This window comes from Opisthocomus hoazin, chromosome 9 (assembly GCF_030867145.1).
Source record: "Opisthocomus hoazin isolate bOpiHoa1 chromosome 9, bOpiHoa1.hap1, whole genome shotgun sequence".
In the NCBI taxonomy this organism is placed as follows: Eukaryota; Metazoa; Chordata; class Aves; order Opisthocomiformes; family Opisthocomidae; genus Opisthocomus; species Opisthocomus hoazin.
In genome coordinates, this window is record NC_134422.1 from 28,354,507 (window position 1) to 28,380,313 (window position 25,807).

Below are 25,807 nucleotides of genomic sequence, written 5' to 3' on the forward strand. Positions count from 1 at the left end.
AACACAGATATATTTACCATCTGGAAAAATAAAACTGCTTTGGTTTGCATTTATATGATTTGCGAGAACTTTAAAATTACTTACAGTTATTTTTCCAAGAGAAAGCCGCTTGTATTTTTCCATTTGCATTTTTTTGGAAGTTGACTCTTGGGTATTGTACATTTTCGTACTTCGGTAGTGTCAACTATATCTGCAATATCATTTAGTTTTATCCATTTGTTATATAACTTACTGACCTTGAACCTTTGGCTAATCCTTTCAGATCAAGGAATCTATTGTTGGTGAAATAAGACGAGAAATAGTAAGTGGATTGTTAGCAGCTGTATCGCCCCAAAGCAGATCTGCAACTGCAAAACAAGATACACAGCCATGAAACGGGTACTACAGGTAATCTTCGGCAAACTGCCGCAACCAGATTTTTTTTTGTCACACGGAATATCGTTGTTGACTTAAACCTTGCTTTTGTTTGGATTTTCTCCTGGAAACAGAAGTGATCAAAATGGAAGTTCATTAAATACAGAGGATACTGATAATCCTGGACAGCTTTGGAAAATCGGCTGGTTTATAGTTTGGCCCATTCTGCTGTCAGCTTTCATGCAGTGGTCCTTGATTTTTGGTTTTGGTGTGCTCCTTGATGACTTCGCATGTGAATGCATTGTGCGAGAGGATTTCTATAGTTTGCCTGCTCAGATGTGAATATTATCAAAACACATACTTAAGCGTAACAAGCAGACTTCAAAAAATCTAATTTAGATATTCGTCTTCCTTTTTGTTTTCTGTAAGGTTGGATGTAGCCCGAAATGCTGTGAGATTCTACTTTGGGCGGCGTACGCTGGTGAAAGTGTCAAGTTATTTTTGCTTCAGGAGATGTTAAAGCTGCTGAGATAGGCTACTGTATTCGACGCTTGGTTCTATGATGTGTACCTTTCCTTGAGTTCGTCTTAAAGACTTAGACACTTTAACTACTTCATTACTTTTCTTAAAGCAGCAACAAAACTGTGGCTCTCTGAAAGGTTTTCTATTTATTTGTATGTCCCTATTGTAAATTTTTATGTAGCTAATTTCTTTGTTTAATAATGCATCATGAAACTTGAAGATTTCCAGACATAACCAATTTATAAATAACACACACGTGTTCAGCCTAGCTTTTTTAAAAAAAAATGAAAAAAAACCCCACAACAAAACCCTCTCCCAAAACACTGACCTCTGTGAGGTATTTATTGTGCAATAACTGATCCACTTTAAGAGCTTGAAACAACCGATAATGGTTTCCACTGCTGTTACTTAGTGCCACTTCAAAAGAAAGAAAAAATCCTGATGTAAAAATTGCTGTTAATTCTTGGGGCGGTTACTATTAGCAGAGTGGTAGAATGACATGAGGTTACTTAAAACTACTTAAAGTTCTGACACTGAAAGCCTTATCTTTGTATAGAAGACAACTTTTAACTAATTTTATTTGCTTCCTTACTGTGTGCCCATCCCTCTATAGAAAAGTGCCTTATTTTAAGCACTGTTTTTTGTCTTTGTGTTGACTGCTCTCAGTCATACCAAAAGAAAGTTCTCTTCTGCTTCATATTAACCAAAATGCAATAAAAGTACTGATGCTCTGAAAGCGATTAGCATGTGCAACTTGGAATGGATGAATGACCTTGCTTGTATTATGGGGAAAATAGAAAAAAAATCTCTTTTCCTTCCCCGTCCCTCACTGAGTGTATTTTCAGTTAGCCTGGGGAACATGCATTTGTTCCAGTGGAGTAAATTGGAAGTAATTGGGAGTTTTTATGTGATCAAATAGACATTTAGTGGATATGTAATATCCCATTTTGCTGTGCTTGGAATGTCTTTACTCCATTGCCATTTCCATCTACTAAAACTCTTTACACTATGTCAAGGTCTTTAATCAAAAATAGTTTCAAATATAACAATATTATATGAAAAAGTTTATAAGATTTTAAATTGTGTTAGGAAGACACACAAGGGCTGATTTCTTAAAAAAAAGTGTATATTAAACCAATAAAATATTTATTTTGCCTATAATCTGTGTCAGTGTTTTTTATTGTGCGTGATCTACTCTTAAGCAAAATAGATAACACAGATTTGATCAAACAGTACACAGAATGGAGGACAGCAGAAAAGCTCAGGGCTTTGGTTTCCAAAAGCTTCCAGATGTTCAGGGGACCCAATAAGCTTAGGAAATGCAAGATATAAATTTGAGAGAAATGTTGGCACTTAAGCGCAAACTCTTAAAGTTGTTGGCTCCTGCTGTGATTCCAAGAATTTGTTTGGTCTTGACCTCTTCTCAGCGTATGTCCCTGTGAGTAGAGCCAGAGCTTTCTTGAAAACCTCATCCTATACATTTAAAAGTTGATATAGGAACTCCGACAGCACTTACGCATGGCAGTCTGTATGAGGTGGTAAGCTGCAGTAGGTTTCTGCTTTCCTTTGCAGCTTGTGTGAGTGTGCATTTCCATTCCAGAATGCCATTGGAGAGTAACCAGCCAGACCCGAGTGCCTGCAGCCTTCCTTCACAACTGCGCAAACTCGAAGCCTACTCAAATAATCGCTGCAGCAGATGCTTCCCTTGTCCTCCAGCCAGATTGATTAACGCACTCAACCGTTACGGTAGGTCCTGTGCCCGTGTACTACTCAAAGTGGTGTTCCAAGAAAGGTGTCAACTGCAGCTCTCGCAGAGCGATGGAGGACAGCAGTGCAGGAGCCAGCGGCCTTCGAGCAGCGGCTGCCAGCAGTGTCCTCCACGGTGCGGCAGCCTGGCTCTGTGCCGCTTCGGTGAGAAAAGCCACTTGTAGGTAACATCCCAGAGTCTCTGGGGCACTTCGGCTCATAGCTTGTAACAACATTTGATCTCAGCATCACAGCGTCTGATGTTGAATGTATCCTGAGAAATGAAAAATAGCACCAATTTTTCATCCAGCTGATGGAAGGCAGATTTGTGAGGTTCTGGCATAATTTAAAATAAAGACATTTCAAAATGACATTTGTAAAAACTGTACTGAAACTAACGAGTATACAAGCACCTATTTTTCCATAATCCTTGTAACAGATTTTTGCCATTCAAGACACTTCCACCTAATATTTTCTGAGTGACATTTATCTAGATATAGGAATGTCTATAAACTCCTGTTAAAAAAAATATGTAGTGCACTGCTGTCATAGAAGTGAAGCTGAACCAGTATCAACCTCTATCGACAATTCTGTTTGTGCCTGAGGAACAGCTGTCATCATTATTGGGCACACACCTAACCTGGGTGGCTTGCTCTTTAGTAATGTCAGCTCAGCTGTAATGATTTTTCGAGCGTGGTCAGATTTTCTTTTGTTTGATGATTTAAACTGCTACTTTCCTTACAAATTAGTGTTGTCTTTTTTTCTGCCAGCCTGCAATTTGATGTGAATTCTGTGCAGATTAAAACAGTTTTATTAGGGGCTGATAAATATTGGTCAATCAAATTTGCTGTGAATAAAGCCAGCAGTAATGCCAGAGATATTTTGGATGCTTTTCTAAACTTCTCTGTGACAGTGGTCTTTGTGGCTGCCAGTTGGCTGCAGGAATGTAAAGCCAGGGGCTGTGTTTTGGAAGCCCTAAGAGCTCTCAGTTTTCTGTGGGTACAGGACAGCTACATCCCTGTTGGCAGCAGAACAGACTCGTCTTCAGCCTGCTGCAGAGCAACGCGTGTCTATGGCACAGCTCAAGCCAGGCAGAGGCTTGGGGCCTAGTGCTTGCAGGGCTTTTTTAAACTTTTTATTTTTTTTTTTTTAAGTCGAGTAAAAGCATGTTTCTAGACCCCACTGTTGCAGTGCAAAGCTTCTGAAATGTGGAGAGATCTCGGCATTTGGCAGCTGGAAAGGTGGGAGCAGCCCCCCGCACCGCACCGCTTGGGTTGGTGCTGCGATGCCGGTGAGGTGCTGCCACCGCTCGCTCATGGCGCCGCGTGTCGGAGGCCTGAAGAGGAAAGGACCAAGGATGGCCATGGACCAGCTACGTGGCTGGGGTGGGTGTGCAGGAGGAGAGGCTCCTGCTGCGGGTGATGTCTGCAGAGCTGGTTGGAGAGGGGATACAAAGTGGCCCTGGCCCTGCTGAGAGAACTGACAGGCTCTTGAAGCTCTCTCAGGCGCTTTTGCTGACCGTGACATTCACAGAGGGAAGACTTCACTGTATCTTCTGCTTTCTCCAAAACTGTGTGGTGTGCAAGCTCTTGGCAGCCTGCTTTTAGAAGGCAAGTCATGCCCAAGATGCTCCAAGCTGTGCTTTTCCTAAGGACTGGTTTGTTCTGACTGCTGTCTCTTTCAAGGTGAGAGTTTCAAGCCTTGCTGATAGAGTCCCACCACTGATGCTCGCCAGTATGGCTCTGCTGAGGCTGGAGGGCAGCATTTGTACTGCCTTTGGATTATGCGTGCTGCTGAGCACACAGCTTACACTTTAAACATAGCAGAGGTCAGAACATTTTAATTCAGTTCTACCGCAGATCAATCTGTTTCAGTGAAATTGGCCACAGGAAGATACTGATTTGGGAGAGGGAAGAAGAGCCCTGTTTGGAAACTGGAGTAATTCAAGCCAGGTGTAGCAGTGTAAAACAAAATCATGCCTGAACTACTGAAAAATTTCTCTTTTGGAGGGTTTTTTTCAACTGGGGACAAGCTCAAAACGCTGAAACTTGGATGACGTCATAAAATAGAGCAACTGCTGGTTAGATGGCTCCAGTCCAATGCAACCCTTTCTTCTGAATTAACATGATAATATCAAAATAATATATGATTTGATTTTCAGGAAAAACAGGAAACATATTATTAACTTGGCATAGTGTGAATTTACTTTGATATTTCATATGTGATTTTAAATGTGGTGGTAATTCTTCATTTTCATGCCATGGAATAAAAATGCACAATACTGTTATAACAAAAGTTGTAAAAATAACAGACAAGACTTTTTCTTTAAAAAATAAGCAAAATGACTTGATAATTCTAAATAGCTTATATATCAGGCAATTCTGCACAGATGCTTGTTGAGTGATGGTGAAAGTTCTATACAAAAACACCTTTCTCTCTTTTTGACAGGGTAAAAGGGGAAAGCCTGGACAACAGTTAACTGATTCAACGGTAGCAATGAGAAGGAAGCACAATGAAAAGCAAGAATTACCTCAGAGACTAGCTGTTCTGCTTATTATAAAATCTTTGGTACAGATACTTGCTTTCACGGATATTTCTGAATTTGTGAGTCCTTGTATAGTAACGTAGAGTTTTTAATTTTTTTATTTTCTAAAGTAGTCCTGTTTTCCATTGGTTATTTGCTAGAACATATTAGGAATCATTCTTTTAAGAAACCATCTACAAAAATATTTCTGTTTAGTTTTGTGTGTTCACCTTTGTTTTTTAGATTCTGTTTTAAAAGTATCGTAAAGACAGGGGAAGTGATTTTGAAGGGCAATGTCCTGTACTAAAGATTGAACAATGCAAGTTTTAAATGCGTATGTAATATATCAGTTATTGTTGGGGGGAATCGCAGGATAATTCACATCTAGGCATATTTTTGCACTGGCACAAGTGGTGGGGAAAAAAGCTTCGTAAAGGGATGGGTTATTGTTAAGCACAAGGAGTGTCGCAGTGCAGGCTCATGAAACACCTGGAGTTTTGCTGCAGGTAGCAACACAAGAGCAGCCCCAGGTCCAGCCTGTTCAGTATTGTCACCCTCGCAGTGGCCAACAGCAAGTGCTGCTCTTTGGGAAGAGCGTAGCCTGAGGGGAGCATCTCTGCCCTCTGGCTCTCAGCAGGCGATGGCTCTGGGATTCCCTGGCCAGCGGTGGTACCTTTGATGGATTTCTTTTCTGGGGATGTATCTAATTGCTTTTCTAGCTGGTGTAAAGTTTTGATGTCCACAGCATCCTGTGGTGATGAGTTCTGCGATTTAAGCCCAGCCTGCAGAGGAGGTTTTTAGTTTGAACCAATCCCTGAAGAATTTTGCGTGATGCCTGCTAGCTCTGCTGTTGCCTTCAGGACCCGTGGGGCTGCAGGGAGAGCATGGCCCAAACTGGGGTTGCCCTTGGCTCCTGGCTTGTCCCAACTCACAGAGCAGCCCCGTTCCTGCTGCTCCTGACACTTGTATGAGAAATAGCAAACAAACATTCCCCAGCCACCTTCTCCGGGTCACCAAAGCCCCAACACAGCCCTTCAGGTGCGCCGGTCCAGCCGACTGCATTTCTCCCATGCGGATGCTGCGGAAATTGCGTTTGGGGTTGCTGTGACTTCTCTAGGTCTAGCCTAGCCTCTGAGGCGGAGGAGGAGGCAAGAAAGAACAGAAATCTAAAGAGTCTCAAACTAGAAAAATCAGAATTTTAAAAACGTATTCTGAATTTCGCATACTGAGCTTTTGTAGCCCGGCTGATGACTTCCCATGTTTAGCCTGGCAGCATGTGTTTGTACACTGAGTTTTCTAACTCAAACTATGAAATTGTAGAAGTTCATTCCTTGTTCATCTTCTCTGTGTTCTATATTTTAACTTTTGTTTAAAAAAAAAACTGCAGTAGAAACTCAATTTTATATTTCAATTGTTTAATTCAATGGTATAGTAAGTAAATTTTTGCATTGAAGATTTAATACAGAAATAAGATAATATAATTTCATTCTAAAGTCTATGTAAACTGCCAACAGTAGTTCTGTTTATTGAAAAATATATTGGATTTACCCTCTTTTTGGTAAGGAAGCAAATGCTAGTGTGACTTCCTGCTGAAATACCTCTCTAAAACTGATACCAGAATTTTGGTTTCTGCACTATTGAACTGTAGTCCATAATAGACATGGATCTTGTGAGTGTCTAATCAGGTTATGTCTCATTAATCCAGCTCATTTCCTATGTTTTGAATGTGTGTATTCTATGGACTGTAGTGGATAGCACCTACTAGTAAATGTACATTGCTTGATAGTCTGGAGAGCTGTGAGTCCCAGAGGAAGACTTGAATTGGTAGTGTCAGTTCTTATGTCGTCAGATACAAGTAACTTTAAACTGATTATGATTAAAATTATACTGCTAAGGAATGATTATCTCAACTAAAGAGATCATCTAAATAGGAATAGCTGTATTTTTTACTTATCTAGGCTTTATGAGTCCATGTACGTATTTAGTACGTAGCTGTGTCCAAGCCTGGTGTTTGATGGATGAGTGTTGGTGATGGAGGTTTGGGTTCGGCTCTTACTAGCCCAACAGCTCTCACTGAATGTCCCATGGACTCTGCGCTGCTCAACAAGCCTGTTCTTCTTGACCTGCCTGTGGCAGCACTTACCACTCATGAGACAGACATGGTCTGATCTACATTCTCCCACCCTTGCAGATTTTAAATTCTTTGCATATTCTGCATATAAATAGCAAACTGCGTTTCCAGCAGTTGAGTGGGAGCCAACCCTGATTGCAATGCCTGTATTTAGCTATTCTGAAAGGAAACTTTCTGGGTCATTTTGAATATGTCGTTGTTTATTCTTGGAAGGCTTGCGTGTGATTTTAGCACCTATGAACAATGCCTAGCATAGGGCCTCAAGTGGGAAACCTATCCATGGACAGGTATGGTGTGCACAGCAAAGACAGTGTCCAGCATTCACGACCAACACCAAGAGCTGCGAAACTGATGCCTCTGTATGGACAAAGGCAGTGAAAATTGGTTTGTCTGTTTGTTAGAAAAGGGCGGAAGGAAGGAGCACGCTATAGTCCCCTTTGACTGTAGCAGAAAGCCAGCGAGCAGCAGCTGGGAAACAATGTGCTCGGCAGTGTTTCTCCCCTCAATAACGCTGGGGCTGCCCAGCAGCACGTTGAGGAGATGCTGGTGTGAGGAGAGGTCTCAATTGGAGAGCCCAAGGAAAACATGGATCAACACGTCTTTGCAAATGTTCTTGTGTATCAGTGGCTACAATGGAGTTTAAAGTCATATCCTAAGAGACACGCTGGAAGGAGTGCCACTTCCAAGCCAAGCCTTTGCTCTATGCAGACAGCCTAGTGGCTCAGACAACTGTACTTAAATGCTTCCCTGCATCTGTGCTGGTGAAAAGAGGAGCCAAAGATTTAAGCAGGTTGGCTTCACAAGCAGCTCTAACTTTCTCTCCACTCCTCAACAGCCTGATGCTTCAGTAGTCCCTGACCACAGCAGGGAAGCCGAGACAGATCACACCCACAACAGAAGCTGTGTAAGGACAGTGCAGGACGGAGACTCTTGGATTCCCTTCCCAGCAGCCTCTGTTTTTGTCTGGGGAAAAAAAAAATCAACCTCCCCTAAAACAACAGGAAAAAATATCCCAAGGAGGAGCTGTGCCTTGAGTACTCTGATAGCTCATCACTCCGGTAGGATATTTTAAAAGGCAGCGCTTCATACCAGAACCTAGTGAATGACATAGAAAGGAAAGATCTTAGACAATTATTATTATTTTTTCTTCCAAGATAGTTTTAGCTGAATCATGAAGGAATTTGAAACATTGTGGGGAGCGCACTAAAAACAGAAGATGAGCTAAAAGGATTTGGCAGTACTTAAATGCGTTTCAGCCCTTCCCCAGACTATGATGCAGTCTATAGAAAATGCAAGCACACTTAGCCCGGAGACATCTAGTGCTGCAAATGAAGTGTAAGAGTGAGCTGATGTAGTAATCCTGCAATGCTATATCTGAGTGTACTCTGAAATATGGCTCTTATACTATTTTAAAAATATTTCTATTGTTATAGTGCATGTGAAGATTGCTGGGCAGCTGGCTCCAGCCATGCAGAGGAGAGCTGCAGAGACAAAGTATCTGCATGTCGCATTGTCAGTGGGCCTCTCTCCGAGGCACAGCAGCCCCATGAAGGATCTGTCCTTGTGTCTTGTCCTATCCTGTTGTCTGGCTCCCTTCTGAACATGCCAAGAAGTGTTTTTGTTGCTTTGTTTCTTCATATGATTGTTGAGATTTTTCCTCAGATACCATTGCTAGCAATGACTTTGAGACATGATTCCTTTAGACAGCAATGTCCCACAATCTAGAGCTGAAACGCACCTCTATAATCCTTTGAGCATTTGTTTGAATATTTTTTCAACATCTGAATGTGTTTTTTCAACTATCATTACCATAAGAAGCATTAAGCCTTCGTAATGAGAATTATAGCTCCTGTAATATAGTAACTTGCACTGTAATTGGAGCATGAAGTTTCAGAGACAGCTATAATAGATATTTTATGGCAAACAGTAACATTTTTTTCACAGAGAAACCCGATATTTAAAATATACTATTTATTAATATATATAATAGCAAAGCAGCTGGAAAACATTTTTCCTCACGTTATCTGAGACTGAGAACACAGAAATTATTTTCTTTCAAGTATGAAAATTTATCAGAGAAAAGCCAGAACTTCAGATCCCTGTGTATGTCCTCCTCTCGGGCGTATCCCTGTGTACATCCTCTATGTCTGAAGATGCCGCTGAAGTTAATGGTGTGTCTGTTCATGAAGGACTTGTGAAATTGGATAATTAGAAGGACCTGAAAACAGCTCTTTAATTGTCCTCAGTGAAAGCAGTGTGTGCTGCTCTTATTTAGCGTCTTAGCCTCTTGGTTGTACCGGCAGAACTGCTGCACTTGCACTCCTGCTCTAATTGTCTGTGGAAGCCTATAAAGCAAATTATGATTTGTCTTTGTAAGAATAGCAAAGGCTTAAACATGATTTTATGAAACATTGCACAGCACTGTTCTGTGCGTTTCATTTGTTGTGGTAAATGAAATGCAGCATTTCACCTTAGCACTGAAAATACTCAGGACTCAGCCTGAGAGAGCCCTGGGTAACCTGACCTCGGGCCCCGCTTCGAGCAGCCGGTGGGACCAGGTATCTCCAGAATTCCCCTCCACGCAGGACTCTTCTGGGCTTCTGGGGTTCTGAGTTATTGCCACCTAAACTATCACAATAAATCTAAGAGGAAAAATTGCCAGCTACTAGCCGTCAGCTGGAAACCATTATGGTACACAGTAGTTTTGATTTGGATGAGGAGGGAAATTTCAGCCCTCACTGAGAGTTAATTTTGATCACTGAGTTGACTGGGTCTTTAACTTTTAGTGTATCCTCACTTCCTGAGCTATATCAGGTTCTTCAGAAATGAACTAGCTAGTGTGCTTGCCTCAGTTCAGAAGTACCCCGGTATTCTGATAGTGTGTTAACAGTTTTCACTTGTATAAACCAAAGCCAAACAAACACTCCATCCCTGACTTGCAGGTTTGTTCTGCTGTGTACGGCCTGTGCATTGTTCTTAACCGTGATCCCCATTCCTTCCCCACCTCCTCCACTGGCCCAGGTGGGAAAATACTCAGTGACTGTGAATAAACCTGGGAAGAACTGTGCAAATCCTTAGTGCTCTGAACAAGAAATGCATTTTCAAATTCCTCTGAGTTTTGGTAATGTTCATTCTCAGCTCTGAGTTCAGCTGCTTCTCTATTTCCTTGCTACAGACTACAGAGGCGGGCTCGAGCTGTTACTGCTCACCATGAATTTCATCTGTTTGCTCTTCGTTCTGGCTGGCTGTGTTTCCCTTCCCTGTTGACAGAGTTGACAGGCCCTCCAAAAACCTGACCAAAATGCACTTTCTCTCTGTAGGTAGCCCCATCCCAGCTAAAGCTGATCCTGTGATGGGCTGAGCCAGTCTGGGGTTTCCTCGTTTTCTCTCTCTTCCCAGCTGGTGGTAGCAAGTAACAGGAGATCGGCCCGACACTCTCGGGCTTCGAGCTACTCTTTCTGCATCGCACTTTGAACTGGCTCTAGGGTGCCTGCTGTCTGGGGATCCAGTTTTGGAATGAAGGACATCTTTGTGGCAGGAGCTCTGCTATCCTGCTTGGCAGTGGTCAGGTGCTCTAAGCCACGAGGTAGGTGAAGTCAGGGGTCACTGTGTATTGTTTCATACACTTCTTCTGAATTAAGGTGAAATGAAAAGTGAACATCCATTGCATTCACCAAAGGGCACTATTGGCATGATTGACCAAATTCTTCTCCTGATCTTGGAAGAAGGCAGAGATTTTGTACCCTGAAGTTGGACTTGCCCCTCTGAATTTTGGCCACCTAAAAGTGAGGTAACTAGTCTGAGTCATTGTTACTTTTTCTAGGGTTAATGGAGAGAAAACACCATCTCCAATAAACATTATATTCCACTGAACTAGGACAGGGAGAAATGCCCTTTGGTGTGTCTAGCTGAGGGAGCCCAGATAGCTGGCTTGAATGTGGATGTTCTCGATGTCTGAAATCATGTGAGATGGAGCCCACCAGAAGAGATCACGGTATAAATCTGCAAACCCGGCCTAAGGTGCAAACCCACTTAGCACGCCAGATAAGCTTCATGAAAGTGTAGGCCTCTATTTAGCATCATCATCAAAAACCTTCCTGGAAGAGGTTTAGAAAAGGATTTGAAAGAGCAAAGGCAATTGTTTGATACATGAGAAGAGGAGAGCAGTTCTGGCACGCTGTAACAGAGATGGAATTATTGCATCCACCCCTCCTGCTACCTCCACCCCCAAAATCTGAAAACTTCCTGATTTCTGTTCATCAATAATTAAGAGCCCATCAGCAATACTCAGAGGGAGCTTGCATTGCACTTCTGAGCAGCCAGTTAGTAATGTACGGTGGAGAGATCCTCTTTTTCAAATCCCAGGGCTCCAGGCCATGCAATGCTAGTATCGCATTTTCAATTAGCTTCTGAGTGAATGCTTGGCATATGTAGAAGTGAACTGGTACACAGTTAGCTTATTGTTCCTTTCAGCTTTGCGCTGAGAGGATCTGAAGGACTGCAGAAGAGAAGGGAGAGAGGGCAAGAAAGAAAATAGCCAAGCCAGCGGCATCTCTGTGGATGTGGAATAAGAGAGTTGCCTGGCTCACGCAGATTCCTGTGCAAAGCCGGGAGCTCCAGCTGTTGCTGAGGGGCCCGGAGGCTGGCCGTGGGGAGGGTGCCTGGGGAGAGGCACACACCGAGCCTCAAGCTCCAAGCTCTTCTCTCGTCGGACTCACCGCAGCATCGCAATGGAGCCCAACAGCCCTAAAAAAATACAGTTTGCTGTGCCACTCTTTCAGAGTCAAATAGATCCCGAGGCAGCTGAGCAGGTAAGGAAGGCGAGTTTCTTTCGGTGTTTTGAGAGAAAGGGGTAGGAATGGAGTCAAGATGTGGGGTGAGAACAGGTAATACTTGTGGCCTAAATGCTTTTCTAACTTATATTAGAGTAACTATAGTTTAAATGCTCTGGAGGTTATAGCGATGTCTGGATACACCCAAAGAGGGAGAATGACATTTCCCCTAGGCAGAATAAGGCTTCTTTACCTTGGATAGGTTCATTCAGTATATATTTGTTGTGCCTTTTCCATAACTGGACTTGTGCCCTAATACATAAACTTGACATGAATACACATTCTCAACAAATCAGCTAAAGAATATTATTTGTACATAAAGCAAAACATGAAGCTGATAATAGGTACCTAATGGAAATATTGCACAGAAGACAGTTTATTTACAATTCATTTTAACATGAGAAAACACAAGTTATGTTTTGCACAATAGTTATTGCTGTAGTTACCTCCTCTATTTCTCATGATTTTTATACAGTCTTCTTTATATCATTATCACAGTATTTTACATGTTTTGAAAAATATATACGTGTAGAAATATGCCAGACATGCACGTTGGAATATTGTGTGTGCTATTTTAGGTTTTGAGTCACTCCCAGAACATACTCATACGTGTAATATATATAGCAATACAGATGTCTAGGGAGGGAAAGATATCTATTATTGTGTACAGATATGCATAGATGCACGTAAAGAAGGACACAGGAAATCTTATGAGAAAAGGTGGATAAATTATATTTAGGTGACCCAGTATATTTCTTTCAGTGCAAGTCCTTCTTGACATTTGCTTCTATTTCGGTAAGTCTGGTTTTAGATGATACCAGGGGAATATAATAACCTTGACAGTTCTGTGCCATTAGCTATGAAAGTATTTGCACCTTTAGGATAGGTATCTGGTTTCCTGAATATTCTGATGTCATGTCTCTTAAAAGGCAGCCGCCTTTGCCAGAAAATGATGAGTTGTGAGTGACCACTGAACAAAGAAATACCAGAAGGGTGCAGGGGAGAATTGCTGCGGGTCTTCGTTTTGTCCATAGGTACTTCTGATCTGCGGGATATCGCTACCTTATGGAACAGTCCTTCAATGCATTCAAGCAAGATGTGTTCTGACATTTTTCTGAAATCTGTGAGAACCATAGGATTAGGATTTCCTGGAATTCCCATGGCTTTTGAAATTCTGTGGCCCAAGTTCTCTTCTTTCTCTTACGTTGTGAGTTTAATTCCAAGTGCTATACAGTTTCACTGTGGGTGTGTGATGAAATTAAAGTAGCAAATTCTGCTGTCAGCTACAGTTACACAAATCTGGAATAAACCTATTAACCCTGATGATGTAATTTTGCATTTACACTTCTGAAAGCAAAATTTGAACCCAGCTAATACAGTTGTTGGCTCAGCAACTAAAAAGGAACAAACACACTGACATTGAGGTTGTGTGTCAGAATGGTTTCTAGCTCAAATACTCGTGGTCCCTCTCTTAAATTCAATAGAATATCAATAGCCTGGAGGCTTTAGTGAAGCAACACAAAGCTTTCGATGTACATGTGTGTATTATAGGAGGGCAGTCTAATACCATGTAGTTCAACCAGTGTTAATGGAACAAAAGTACTTATCCAAATAAACACTGAATAAGAAGAAATGCGTACAATCCGGAATTATATATTGACATGTAAAGGTCTGTTGTATAGTATTATATTATGTATATATTTAAAAATATTATTTTGAAAGTCTTGCGCATTGTTTTTCATTAGTTAAAGAACAGCATTAACACCTGTGGCCACAGTTTAGAAATACTATAAATTCATTGGAAGGAATACATGCAATATCAGCTCTCAAGTGCACTTACAAAATATTAATATTAGCAATTACTTGTGAGAGCTGTGACAGTACTAGTTATTTGCACACATAAGCTCAGAAACTGTTGCAATCATTTTCCTGAAGCAAAGCTAAATGTCTGTATTTTAAGATATGGTCGATACATGTCTGCAACACATGTCTGAAAACTTGTTCAAGATGATTGCAAATTCTAAAGGTATTTTGGAAAGCTCTCCCTTGTGCCTTTGCTTTCCATGTACAAGCAGCAGCATGACCACTGATCACTGTCAGACCAGACAAGCAGTCAGTAAGACAGTGACGTGCTGTTCTTCACATATTATCTTTTTCAACTCTGCCTGGTCTATACTCAGGAATGCACCAGGTGGCTTTTTCGCTTTGCTTTGAATGCAGGGCAGTTGGTGGACCCTAATGACTCTCCTTGGTTTATGCACATTACAGATCAGGAAAAGAAGGCCTACACCAGCATCGCTGGTCATCATGAATGAACATGTGCCCCCAGGTAAGTGCCAACATACCTTCTAAACCACTAAACTTGTATACACAGCATTGTCTGCAAAGTGGTTTTATTAACTATGTGGCTTTAAAAATCCAGCATGAATTTCATAGCACTGCATACCAAAGAATGGATCTTAGAACAGTTTGCAGTAAACCCCATGAATATGTGTAACTCTTGGCCTCCAGGTAATGTGAATAATTTCAGGATTTTATCCTTCGTGTAAATCTTTTGTTGTATGTACAAAGAGAATGTGACCCTGATCCAGCACTTCCATCCACAAACATTTTCTTTCCCTGGCTGGATACTTTGGAGATCCATGAAGTCCTAGTCTTGGTTTTCTGATCTCTAGATATACCAGAGTGGGTCCAGGGCCAATGCAACAAAGTGGAGTGCTTCTGCAAACAGATTGTTCTCTAGTTTTCTGACAAAAGGTGTGATGTCTGCTTTCGTTCTTCCTTTGCAATTATGAATACATTGTCTTCATCCAAGACTTCTCCCAGAAGATTTTCTGTGGGATGGGGCGACTTGAGGTTGCAACATACATAGTCGCATAAATGTGACTTCAGAAAGACTCTTTAATAATCTGTTTAGGGAGTATTATAAGCGCAAAAGCTCAGCAAAAATGGATTGCAGGAATAAGTCCTCAAGACATAATCCCTTTGAAACACACTACCTATTTTATGTCAAACCTCTCTTTTATATGGTGCTCTAAAACACCTTTTTCCTGCCTTATCTCTTCATCACCTGAATCTTTTTTTAAAAGCAGTTCAGGCTTTTTCCCACTGATGTGTCTCTTAGGTCACTACTGTACGCACTGGCACCTCAGTAAAACAAAATCATCTTACCCTATTAGGATCTCTACTTACTGCACTGTGCTGAGCGTCTCCACTTCTGATTAACATCACCAGTAGCTGAAGTTACTCAGAGAAAACAGAAAGAAGCATTTAGAGAGCCCTGCTCTTGGGGATGAGGTCACTGCAGCACAGCACACTAGGGAGGTTCAGGCATGATGTATGGCTAAGGTTATATTCTTCTGACACTGAGAGTGACCTATGAGTTTGCTGTGGGGCTAACACCAATCCCAGTTTGGAGAGTAGCTTTCTGGCCTGAATCCCAGGCAGTTCAGCTCTCAGTAGCGGTGCATGAAAGATTTGCCTTAGACCGACTTTCCTTACTTTAATGGGACCTACAGTGTCTGTGTTGCTAGGACTTAATTTAAAGCATATTCACCTTGACTATTAATCTCTTTTGCAACTCACTTAGTACATTTTGTACAGTCAGATTTCCTTTTATAAACAGATACTTGGTACAGCACCAAATCAAAACCAAACAGAGAATAAGAACTCTTTTTAATTTACAGGAAATTTTACTGTAAACAAAGTGGTGCATGTCTGTTATCTCCTTTCCTGCAATGTTCATAATAAATCTTTAAATAAATAATTTTTATTATGAGTCAGGATTGCTGCAAGTATCAGTCAACTTCCATATAAGCCCAAGAGCTTGTATATTCACCTTCTTCACTTATTTATGTTTATTCATTTAGATATTGTCCCCTCTTACTAGCTACTGGGATCTAATATCAACGAAGATAATCTTGGTTAAATTATAATCTTGTCTTGTTTTTTTAATTTTCCATAAAGTCAGATAAAAATAAAAACTTTAAAAGCACCTCACCATGTGGTTTCTGCATGAGCATGTGCGTGCACACTTCCATATGGTGTGCTTGTTATGGGCAAGTGCTTAGAAAGAGGTGTGCACATGTTGCTGTGCAAACCTGCTGAATACAAGAACTACAGAGCCAAACTGGAAAGGCAGACAATAGCTTTACAATGGAAGTATAAATAGTAAAAAAATTCCTTATGGGCTTGATCTTGCAAGGTTCTATGCAGTTTCTGAAATTATTGTATAGCTTCAGTTTTCAGAGGAATCAGCTAGTCCTAGGGCCTCTTGACACTTCCCTGATTAAACCCCAAATGCTGGTCTCATACCGAATTTTGAATAGAATTCAATGGAATGCTGAATAATGATTGGTCTCCAAAAAATATTAAATTCATCACGGCACATGTTTACAGTGAACAAAATAATAATAGTAAGGTTGCAAACTTGAAACTCTGACAAATTGCTTTAGAAGCGCGATTCCTGAGGTCAGCAGGCAAACTGAGCAACAGAGAATTTAAGTGATGCTGTCAAAACCACCTATTAAATTAGAGCTGGGCTAGACCAGAATCCTGTCTGTTGAATTTTACCTGCTGGAGTACTCCAATTAACTCACTGGAAGCAAACAGCTAGTGAAGGATATGCTTCCAAGGGTTTGAAATGTCTGTCCTAATGCAATTCTGAATGTTTGGATGTCCCTGCAAAGTTTACTCAAATTATCTAAACTTCTACTTTGAAAAACAGAGATAGGCATTTTCTAAGAATCAGACTTTTCTATAGCCCTGTCGCAGCTGCTTCTGATTGCAGGAGGAAAAAAGCAGCATTTTTGTGGTATTCTGGTTTTCTGGATGCATAGCCATCTGGAAACCGGAAGGCAGTAAAATGTGTTTGGATATTTCAGAACTTTATAATAAATTCAGTTTGAGTTATGCTGTACAAAGATCCAAAACAATTGTTTTCTTCTAAGTCTTTGTATCCATTGCTGATGTCTATTACAGCTTTGACAGGAATCCGTCTTCATTGATTTAGGTCAGGTACATTGTGCTATAAAGTGAAGATGGAATATCTACAAAGGCTAAGTCATTTTAAACCGATGACAGCTACTCAAAAACTATGAGAAAAGTCTGCTTGGCTTCCTTGCTTCCAAGAAGACAGTAAGGGCTAGACCACACTAAACGATTTAAAGACAGGTGGTAGATATGACTGCAGGAGCTAGTATCCAGCCTTTAATATCATTGACTGGTGCATTTGCTACTGTTCACTCTGGTTGGCATCATATATAATTGCAGTCAAAGCCAACAGAAGAGAAATTTGAATTGCAGCAGCAACAATGATTGCAAAGGACTATATGGGCTCGCGAAGCAGCATAGCGATAAAACCCTTAACACTTTCTGCAAGTGCTCTGTAAAGTGCTCTGTCATGGGTTATGTCGCATTTGCGCAGAGAAGCTAGCAATAGAAAATTGAGATGAGTTATGAAGTTATTCAACTCTATCATGCCTCAGTTGCTGTCAATGGAATTACATTTTGTGACTATCTGATGTTAGATTTCATAATATCTAATCAGTTTTACTTTTATATGAAATTATAAGACCCTCTTACTATCTGTGAAAGTGAAACTAAACAGTAGTGGACAGACCTACAAAAATGTACAGCACCTTATCCTGTGCAGGATGCCTGCATGGGTTACTGGGTTAACCCACTCGTAGCCTGCTATAGCCACAGTGCTCCATGTCTGTACTTTAGAAAAGGTACATAAGCATATGCTTAGTTTTAAAGATACGCTTAACTATGAAGCTGCACAAGAGCTGATTAAAAAAATTCCTAGAGCTTTCCTCCTTCCTCTTTCTCTTGCAGTATCATCGGAGCCACTAGAAACTGAAGATCACCACACCCTGAAAGCAACCTTTTCTGCACTGCCATAACATACTTACAACCTCCTGTCTTCTTACCAAGCATAGCAGAATATATGTGAAAATCAATTCTTGTAACCTGAAATAAGTCTGACCATGCTTTTAACTAGCAGAATATCATACTGCTCAGGAAAAAGCTGGTGGCAGTGTAGAGCAGTAACAGTTGAGGGAGGAAACCGTGTCAGAGCACAACTCAGGTCTAATGTCATTAGGGCTCGCTTTGATCAGAAAACAATGCCAATGTAAGGCCTGGCTTTTTCACAGAGCCAATGCAACGTCAGTCTGTCTGGCAAAGGCCGTTCAACTTCTGTCAAAGTGTTTGGTCTTCTTGAAGCACTAGAATATGGTTAAACGTCAGGATAAACTTCTGCATTTCTGAACTTTCTATGTATTTGCTGTTTCCAGCTCTCCTTTCTGCTCAGTTGCCTGTTTTGGCTTCCTTGCTTGTAATGTAAATGTCACTCGGTGTTTGGAAATAAGAAAAATATAGCAATGTGTGTTTTGATAACTCTTCTCCAGAGCTGCCTTTTTCTATTTTGCAAATCTCATTTCAAGGCAGAAAGAGTATATTATCACTGCAAAAGCAATATGAAAAATATATGCGAAGTATAACAGTACCTTGGAGTTTTCTGAAGGCTGGACATCATAACTTTGAGATAAGCAAGCTGTATCTGTCTCCAGACAAGGAACTTGCTCGTAGCTCATCTTTGGGCATTAGCAGTTTTTCTGTTGTGTTCCCAGCTGATTTTCCATTGTCCAGAGTGGGAATCATGCCCTTCAGCTTACTGCTACTTCCCCAGAGGTCCGGTGAGATGCCTTAGGAGCAACCTCGATATCTAGTGCAGTAGTTAACAACACAGCCAGGTGGGTGGTGGGAGGAAAACTTGTCCTCACACCTGTGGCAATCCCACAACAACAGATTAGGTTTTTCATGCTAAATTTGTTCTGGACACTCCCAGACTTTCACTGTACAATAAATCTCTTTACCACGTAGACACGTGCTTTTCTGACCATGCAACTATACCAGCACCACATCCTTGAGGGAATAAATACAATAGGCTCTACCCAACATTAAAGTTTGTGACTAGTATTTGTTAGATTATGCTTCTAGGCGAATGAATGTATGTGTTTGTTTTACATCTAATGGCCACATTTTTTTTTCTCCCAAGACAAAATTAACCGGGATCAAAAAAGACCAACTAGGTAGCAGGCAGCTGTTTCTGGGCATTGTCAAGCAGTCCTGCCATAGTTTCTTAGGCAAAAGACTCCCTGAAACTTAAAGCTGCAGAGAACTCTTGGTCTCACAGTTCATGAAAACAGAGATGTTTTTCAAAAGTTTGAGATTCTGGTAGGACATACTGCTTGCTTTTGTTCAGGAAATCGAGAGTGAGTAAGCCAAATAGCAACTGTTTTCAGTTGCAAATTTAGGCTTCTAAAGTGGTAATAAAGCATTCAGAAAAGCAGTACCTTGATAAAAACTGTCATTAACTTTTTTTTTTGGTGGAACTAGTTGGCCTTTCTATATGCTACATGTTGATATCATTTGTGTGTGCTGTCTGGTTTTATTTTCGTCTAGGAGTTCGTGGAGGTACGGCAATAAGCAATGGAAAAGATTTGTGTCCCCTCCCACCACAGAACCGATACAGCTCAGTGTACATTACCAATGGCACCAGGGTGCTCAGAGATCAGGCACTGCTGGTCAGGGCAGTGATGACCTTTGTGTTCTTTAGGCTGGCACTGGAAAGATATATCTGACACGGTAAAACAAATATATAAGAAACTTTGCATAAGACCTGACAGGTGATAGGGATTCCAGAACAGAGTTGAAAATGTCTGTGCTTGAAAATACTCTGCTGTCTGCAGGCTTATGTGTGACTGCAACCGTTCAGTGGCACGCTACACCCCTTTTTCTTACTTATATATACCGTGCTCAGATGTTCTTTCTTTCAGGTTACTTTGAATTTCCTCTGTGGTTCAGGCTCACAGAAGCCCCTGGGACAAGCCTCAGCCTAAGTTCCTCACTCATGTGCATTTTGAGCGAAGTCTCCATGATATGACCCATTAAAATAAAAAGAAAAGTTCAGAGACTTAAAAAAAGAAAAAAGAAAGAAAAGAAAAAAATCAGGAAACTGTGCTTGAACTGTTTTTAATGCAGCCCAGAAGCAACAGCTCACAGGTTCCAAATAGAAGCAAAAAAATTTTTAAAAAAAGCTTTCCTTAGCATCTTTCATGAAAATGCTCTGTTTTCACGAGAGGGTGAGGATTTTATATGTCATTGTCATCACCTGCCAAAAGAGCTGTCATGCTCCCTGCAGTACGGTAAGGACTGGAGTAAGTAGCTGGAGGACTAGGCTTGACTTAGTTGGGATGCGCTGTGCGCTGCTGTGCCTAAACTAAGGGTTATCACCAAAGCACCCAGGCGCATTTTCGCTGTTCTTTGAGGTCATGAACATAGTAGGTCACATGCAGAAACATTCCCTGGGAAGCTTTTAGTCACTGTGTAAAACACATTGTCTGAAACAGCAGGAAACGTACTCTTTCATATGGTGCCCTAGTAGAGTTTGGGCTCTCTTTCGTCAGTAAGGAATACTTTAACAAGGAGAAGGGTCTGAAACTGCTCAGAGAAAGTAAAAATGAAAAGCTGTTGTGCATGTGCGGGTCAAAATTCACTTATTTGACCTCATTTTTCACGTTTAGTTTTAGCCTTGCTTCCTTGGTTTCCCGTGTTGAATAATAATTGCACAGGTACATTTCACATGACATATAGCTTGGCTGCTTCTCCTGACTATGGTCAAGTTGGCTGAAGCGAGAAAATTTAGTCAAAACAAGACAAGCAGTCCCTCTCGTTCACTGAAGCCTGTCCTCCCTCCACGAGAAGGAGGAGCACGGGATGCAAACATCGCCTGAGAAAGCTCTGGTCTGTGGAAAGGCCTGAATGAGCTCTGCGGACTGGAAATAGAGGCTGGATATTTACAACCAGGACTCAGATTTCTTGCCTAGATTGGGGAAGTGGTGCAGCTGAGAGTCCATGAAGCCAAAAAAAATTGCTTGCTTGCTTCCAATTTGGGTGGAATTGCATTTATCCATTTCTTTCGTTCCAGTCTTAAATCCCCAACAGGTGGATTTTTTTATTTATCAGTGCAGCTAAGCTCCTAATGTGTCCTGTGACATTACTTGTTCCTCCTGCTCCCTGCCTCCTGTTGGTTTTGTGTTGGAAGGGTCAATGTCCATGGAACTATCTGAGAGTGGAGGAGGTATTTTTAGAGTTGAACCTTGTACTCTTTGTCTGTTTTCCTCGTTCCTTACACAAAAGCACCATAGAAACAGCCTTCTTCCACCCAAGAGGATTATTTGCAAATCATTTTTAATATATATGGCTTCAGGTTACAGACTTCCAGCTGCCTGATTGTTCAGCATCAGGACTGATAAGCTTTCAGACTGTTTACCTCTGTTATCCCTGTCGTGCGTATTAACACGACAAAGAGGTGTGCCTTGGGTAGAGGGCGGCAGTGTGCACTGCTGCCTAACCTGGTGAGGAAGTTAGTTGGACAGCTTCTAACTTTATTGCATTCATAATACTTATACACCTCATACAGTTTATTTTGGTGAGAATTCTAAATAGATGGTGAGTTTTTCTATTTTTAAAATGCCTAGGTGTAATTAACTACTTCTCATAGTCAAAGTACTTAAGCTATATTTCATACAGCTACATGAGTATACAATTATGGGAGTTGGTGGCCTTCAAAAAGAAAAAAAATTCGATCAAAATAGGTCTAGTTTAGCCTAGAGTAAACATTTTATTTTTATTTTGAGTGTTTTTTTAAAATAGTAAAAAAATTTAGAGGTAATTTGAAATGAAGTCCATTTAAACATTGTAAGAGAAAATGTTTTGAATAAGAATGTCAAATGTGTTTGTTTTGAGATTGTGTTTAAATTATACTTCAATAATGAGATAATACTGTTTTGTTTTTTTTTTTGAGCAGGTAATAAACTAAAATCCATTAATAAATGTTTCAGCCTTGCTGAGGGGAAAAAAAGCCAATAGACTGACCTCCACTATATAGTACTTGATGCAGCACTCATTTACCATGGTGACGTGTGCAGAATAAATAGATAATGCAGACAGATGACAGAGAATCCAGCTTTTAGCACTAACCTCATTATGTTCAGAATATTGGGAAGGGGTTGCACTTAAAGCATCAATCAAGGTAGCCCTATTTATTGAGCTTTCAGAGACAAAATTTAACTCTTTATATAGAGTAACTGAAGTTAAATCTTCACTTCAAAATGCACAAAAAGTGGGAATTTAATGAATCTGGACTAAAGCTAGCAGAAACTCCAAACAAAATGAAGCAATCGATCTTGAAAATTTTTGCCAACTGCAGAAGGCTCAAGTGTGGAAATTCAGACAGGTGCAGGGAGGTGTGGAGCTTAGCGCTGTTTTCCTGTAGGTCTGAGCTCTCTGTGTCATCAGCTGGTGGAAATGAGATCAGCTAGACCAGCCAAGGCTCTTTTTACAGTAATCAAAGCAGTTCCAGGGCAGAATTAAACTACCTGTCTATTGGAAGGAGTTCCGTTTTCCCCTTCTCCCCCTCAAAACACCATTCATGTGTCTGTATTTAAAATCCTCACTTCTGATATTTTTCTCAAATGGCTTTAAGAAGAGATGGAGAGAATATCATAGCATCAGGATGAAGCACAGTTACGTGTTCTCTTTTTGTTCATGTTTGCCCTGGGATACCTGGGATGCAGACGTACCACAGAGAATTAATGTCGTGGCATTATTCATCTTATGGAACCAAACCGCACTTAACAGAGTTAGCAGTGGTAAGCAGATGCATGTGCATTCTAAAGGCAGCGTTTTTCACAAGAGGCTACGTCTTTCATTTTGATGAGACAAGCAGAGTCACACTGGGTAGAACATGAGCTTGAGCAAGGCAGATGGAAAGTTCAGTAGTGAGCTCAGTTGCACCGTACAGGACCTAGACATGCCATAACCTAAACATTTCAGCATGGAGCCCCAAGCACCGAGAACAGAGAAAGGCTTGTGGTGCTGGTATTCCCTTCCAGTCTTTCTGAAGTACTCTGCCATAACTGTTCTCAGACAGTGACAGAAAGCAAAGAAGTTCTGGATGAGCCTTTCCTGCTCTTTCTTTGACCACCACCGAACAATAGCATCTGTGGGATCAGCCGCCATGTAGCTGCAGCACTTCCTCCACCTTTTCCCTGTTATGTCAAGAGCTGCAGGACAGATACAGTACCAAGGAGCGCTTGAACCTACAAGCCCAGCTGAACTGAGTGCACCATGTTTGTATTGCCAAATGCAAAGGTTATAAACGTTTTCTCTTTGAAGTGGAATTGTAAACTAAATGGTGACTGTGGGGGTAGGGGAGAAAAAAGATTTTTCCCTTTAAAGAGTTGTGGTCCAGAAGATTTTGTGATCCAGATCAACATTAGGTTTTTACTGTCTGTTTCTGAAAGAGAGCAAGTAGACAGCAGGGCTGTAATTGTTTAGAAATGTGCTTTCAAGCCTCCTAAAATGCTGATGCCAGCATGTGACTTCGGCTTTAATGTGTACAGCACATCCCCTAGGAGGGTGTGGAACAACTCATTCCATGGGTATGACGACGAGGTGTTTCTGGTTGTGACAGTACAGGTAGAGATATATAAAACAAACCCTGGGTCTCCTCTGTCTCTGGTATGTAGCGGGGTTAGTAGGAATTCTGAAAAATGCCTTTGGAAATTACAGCTGACTTTGACTTAACAGTGATTGCCCGGGCTTTTCCATCCCACCTAGTCATGCTGACTGTGAGAATGAGATTAAGGAACCTTGTTTTGCTGACTCTTTGAAAGCTTAGAAAACTGAAAAATGAATTTGCAAAACTGATATTTGCATCTTCTTTTTGTAAAAATGGTCATAAACCTAAAGAAATACTGTTAGTAGTAGCTCACTTTTTTCATGCGTAGGATGATACATGTATGTGAGGAGCTTTATGCACATGCATTCTGACCGCAAGCAAGCCGTGAGCAGTTGGGTAGGACTAGCTTTACAACACATTCTTACTGAAATCCTTGAGGTATTCCAAAGGGAAGGAAATTGCAAGGGCAGCAATAATAATCACTGGCTAAGGAAGACTTTTATTGTTTTGTGTTTGTTTTCTGCTCCCTTGGCAAATGTCAGTTTCCAGAACGTACAGTGCACAAGTGTTCAGCGATGGTATATTTTTAATGGCTTTATGAGCTATAGCACGCTAAGAAATGTTTGGCGTTTTTAGTTTTGGCTGCTGCTGCTGGTTTTTATTTTAGAGCTCAGAATACTCCTGCAGCTCACAAATGAGAGCGGAACTGCTCACAATGATGCAGCTGTAGCTCCAATACAAAGATTGTGATCGGTGGGTCAATTCTGAGCCAAGTTCCATCACAATTGATTCCTGCAAATGAAGCTATTAGGAAATGCTTTAAATGCATATCAGGGTGTCAGCTAGTCTTGTATTTCTGGTAACCATGGATTTTTCTTCATGATCTTTGCCTCAGTTGTATTTAGATCTTCAGCCTCCTCAATATGTCTTTTGAACATAGACTGGACATAAAGCAAGCAAGCAGCTGGAAAGTAACACATTACTAATATTAGCTGTTGCATTCACAACTCTGGCGAACTGTCCTCTCAAGGTACTTAGCTTCCTTCTAGATTTTGAAAATACTTAATGAACATGTTAAGTCTTTTCACCAAGGAATACATTGTTACGACTGTTTGCATCAATGGACAAAGTAATTGCAAGCTATTTGGGCAGTTTTTGTGTATGTATGTGCTTTGTTAACATTTGGTAAAACAGTAGCCACTATCTGCAAATATTTAGTAGTCTGGCAGTATGTTTTGCTTGGGCATATTCATTTCAGAGGCACGTTTCTGCTCTTTGAACCTGTTTCTCTGAGGATTTGCTGGCAGACGCTCAATGGCTCTGGCCCTCCTCTAACCTCTCAAAAGCCATCTTTAGCTCCACTCCCCTCCTATTTCATTCGTGTGAGTCTTTTCGTTCACTGTCAGGTTTCAGGCCAGATGAGGTCATGCTGTGAGTGTGGAAACTACCCTCACTCCATGCAGCAGAGATGTAATCTTTATCGACGTCTACTTTTGTGTCAGAATAGCCCCTATGTCAATGTAACCATACAATGAGGTGAGCTCTTCTGCACAGTTGGACAAACTTCGAGACACAACATTGTGCTTTAGGTCTGTTTTCCAGTCCTTGTCCTTTGCCTTGTTCCATAACTCTGTGAAAGTCTCCTTTTCCAAGGTCTTCTTGTAGCTCAGTTTGGCCCTCCAGCACCACCTGGGGCACCCAGGAATGCTGGCTGTCAGGTTCCCCTTCCAGCTTACGCCAGAAAATCAGTGTCACCCTGGTTTACTTTTATTTGCTTCAAGAATAAAGAAATTTTCCTTACGTATATTTCAATCTAAAAGAGAAATTTGGATCATCCTAAATAAATGTGCATAAAAAAAAGTTGTGTATATCATGATGTATCTTTTAAGTCTTATTTTGCACATTTTGAGACTGGAGTTTACCATCAACCTTCCCGATAGGCCAAGCATTTTAAATTTCATGTCACCTATCACAGCAATTTTCTTTAGTTTTTCTCACTTATTTTTACTTAGCTGAATGAATTAACCTGGATTTTCAAAGATGCAATGAATATTAATGTGATCATCATTACTTAGTCTAGATAATGCATAAGAGTTCTAAGTAGCCAGTCTATGTACGGCTGAAGTTCTTTCCCAGCTGCACTGACTCTAGAACTAGTTCGTTAA

General features: G+C 41.0%; 2 protein-coding genes across 11 annotated transcripts in view; both read left to right on the forward strand.

Moving 5' to 3' along the window:
* The window catches only part of ITPRID2 (ITPR interacting domain containing 2), a 90,650-nt gene extending 88,640 nt beyond the window's left edge, over window positions 1–2,010 (forward strand). For 9 of the 10 annotated variants that reach the window (XM_075430373.1, XM_075430381.1, XM_075430375.1 and 6 more), the window contains 2 exons: window positions 263–387; window positions 784–2,010. In XM_075430373.1, the coding sequence (XP_075286488.1) occupies window positions 263–373 (111 nt within the window). In that variant the 3' untranslated portion in view covers window positions 374–387; window positions 784–2,010. Of the gene's footprint in view, window positions 1–262; window positions 388–783 lie in introns of those variants that run through there. The other variant, XR_012765021.1, reaches the window with a different exon arrangement.
* Window positions 2,011–11,774: 9,764 nt separating this feature from the next.
* Window positions 11,775–25,807, forward strand: part of PPP1R1C (protein phosphatase 1 regulatory inhibitor subunit 1C) — a 63,518-nt gene continuing 49,485 nt past the window's right edge. The window contains 3 exon segments of the mRNA XM_009945608.2: window positions 11,775–11,961; window positions 11,964–12,088; window positions 14,378–14,438. Of these exon segments, the coding sequence (XP_009943910.2) occupies window positions 11,838–11,961; window positions 11,964–12,088; window positions 14,378–14,438 (310 nt within the window). The 5' untranslated portion in view covers window positions 11,775–11,837.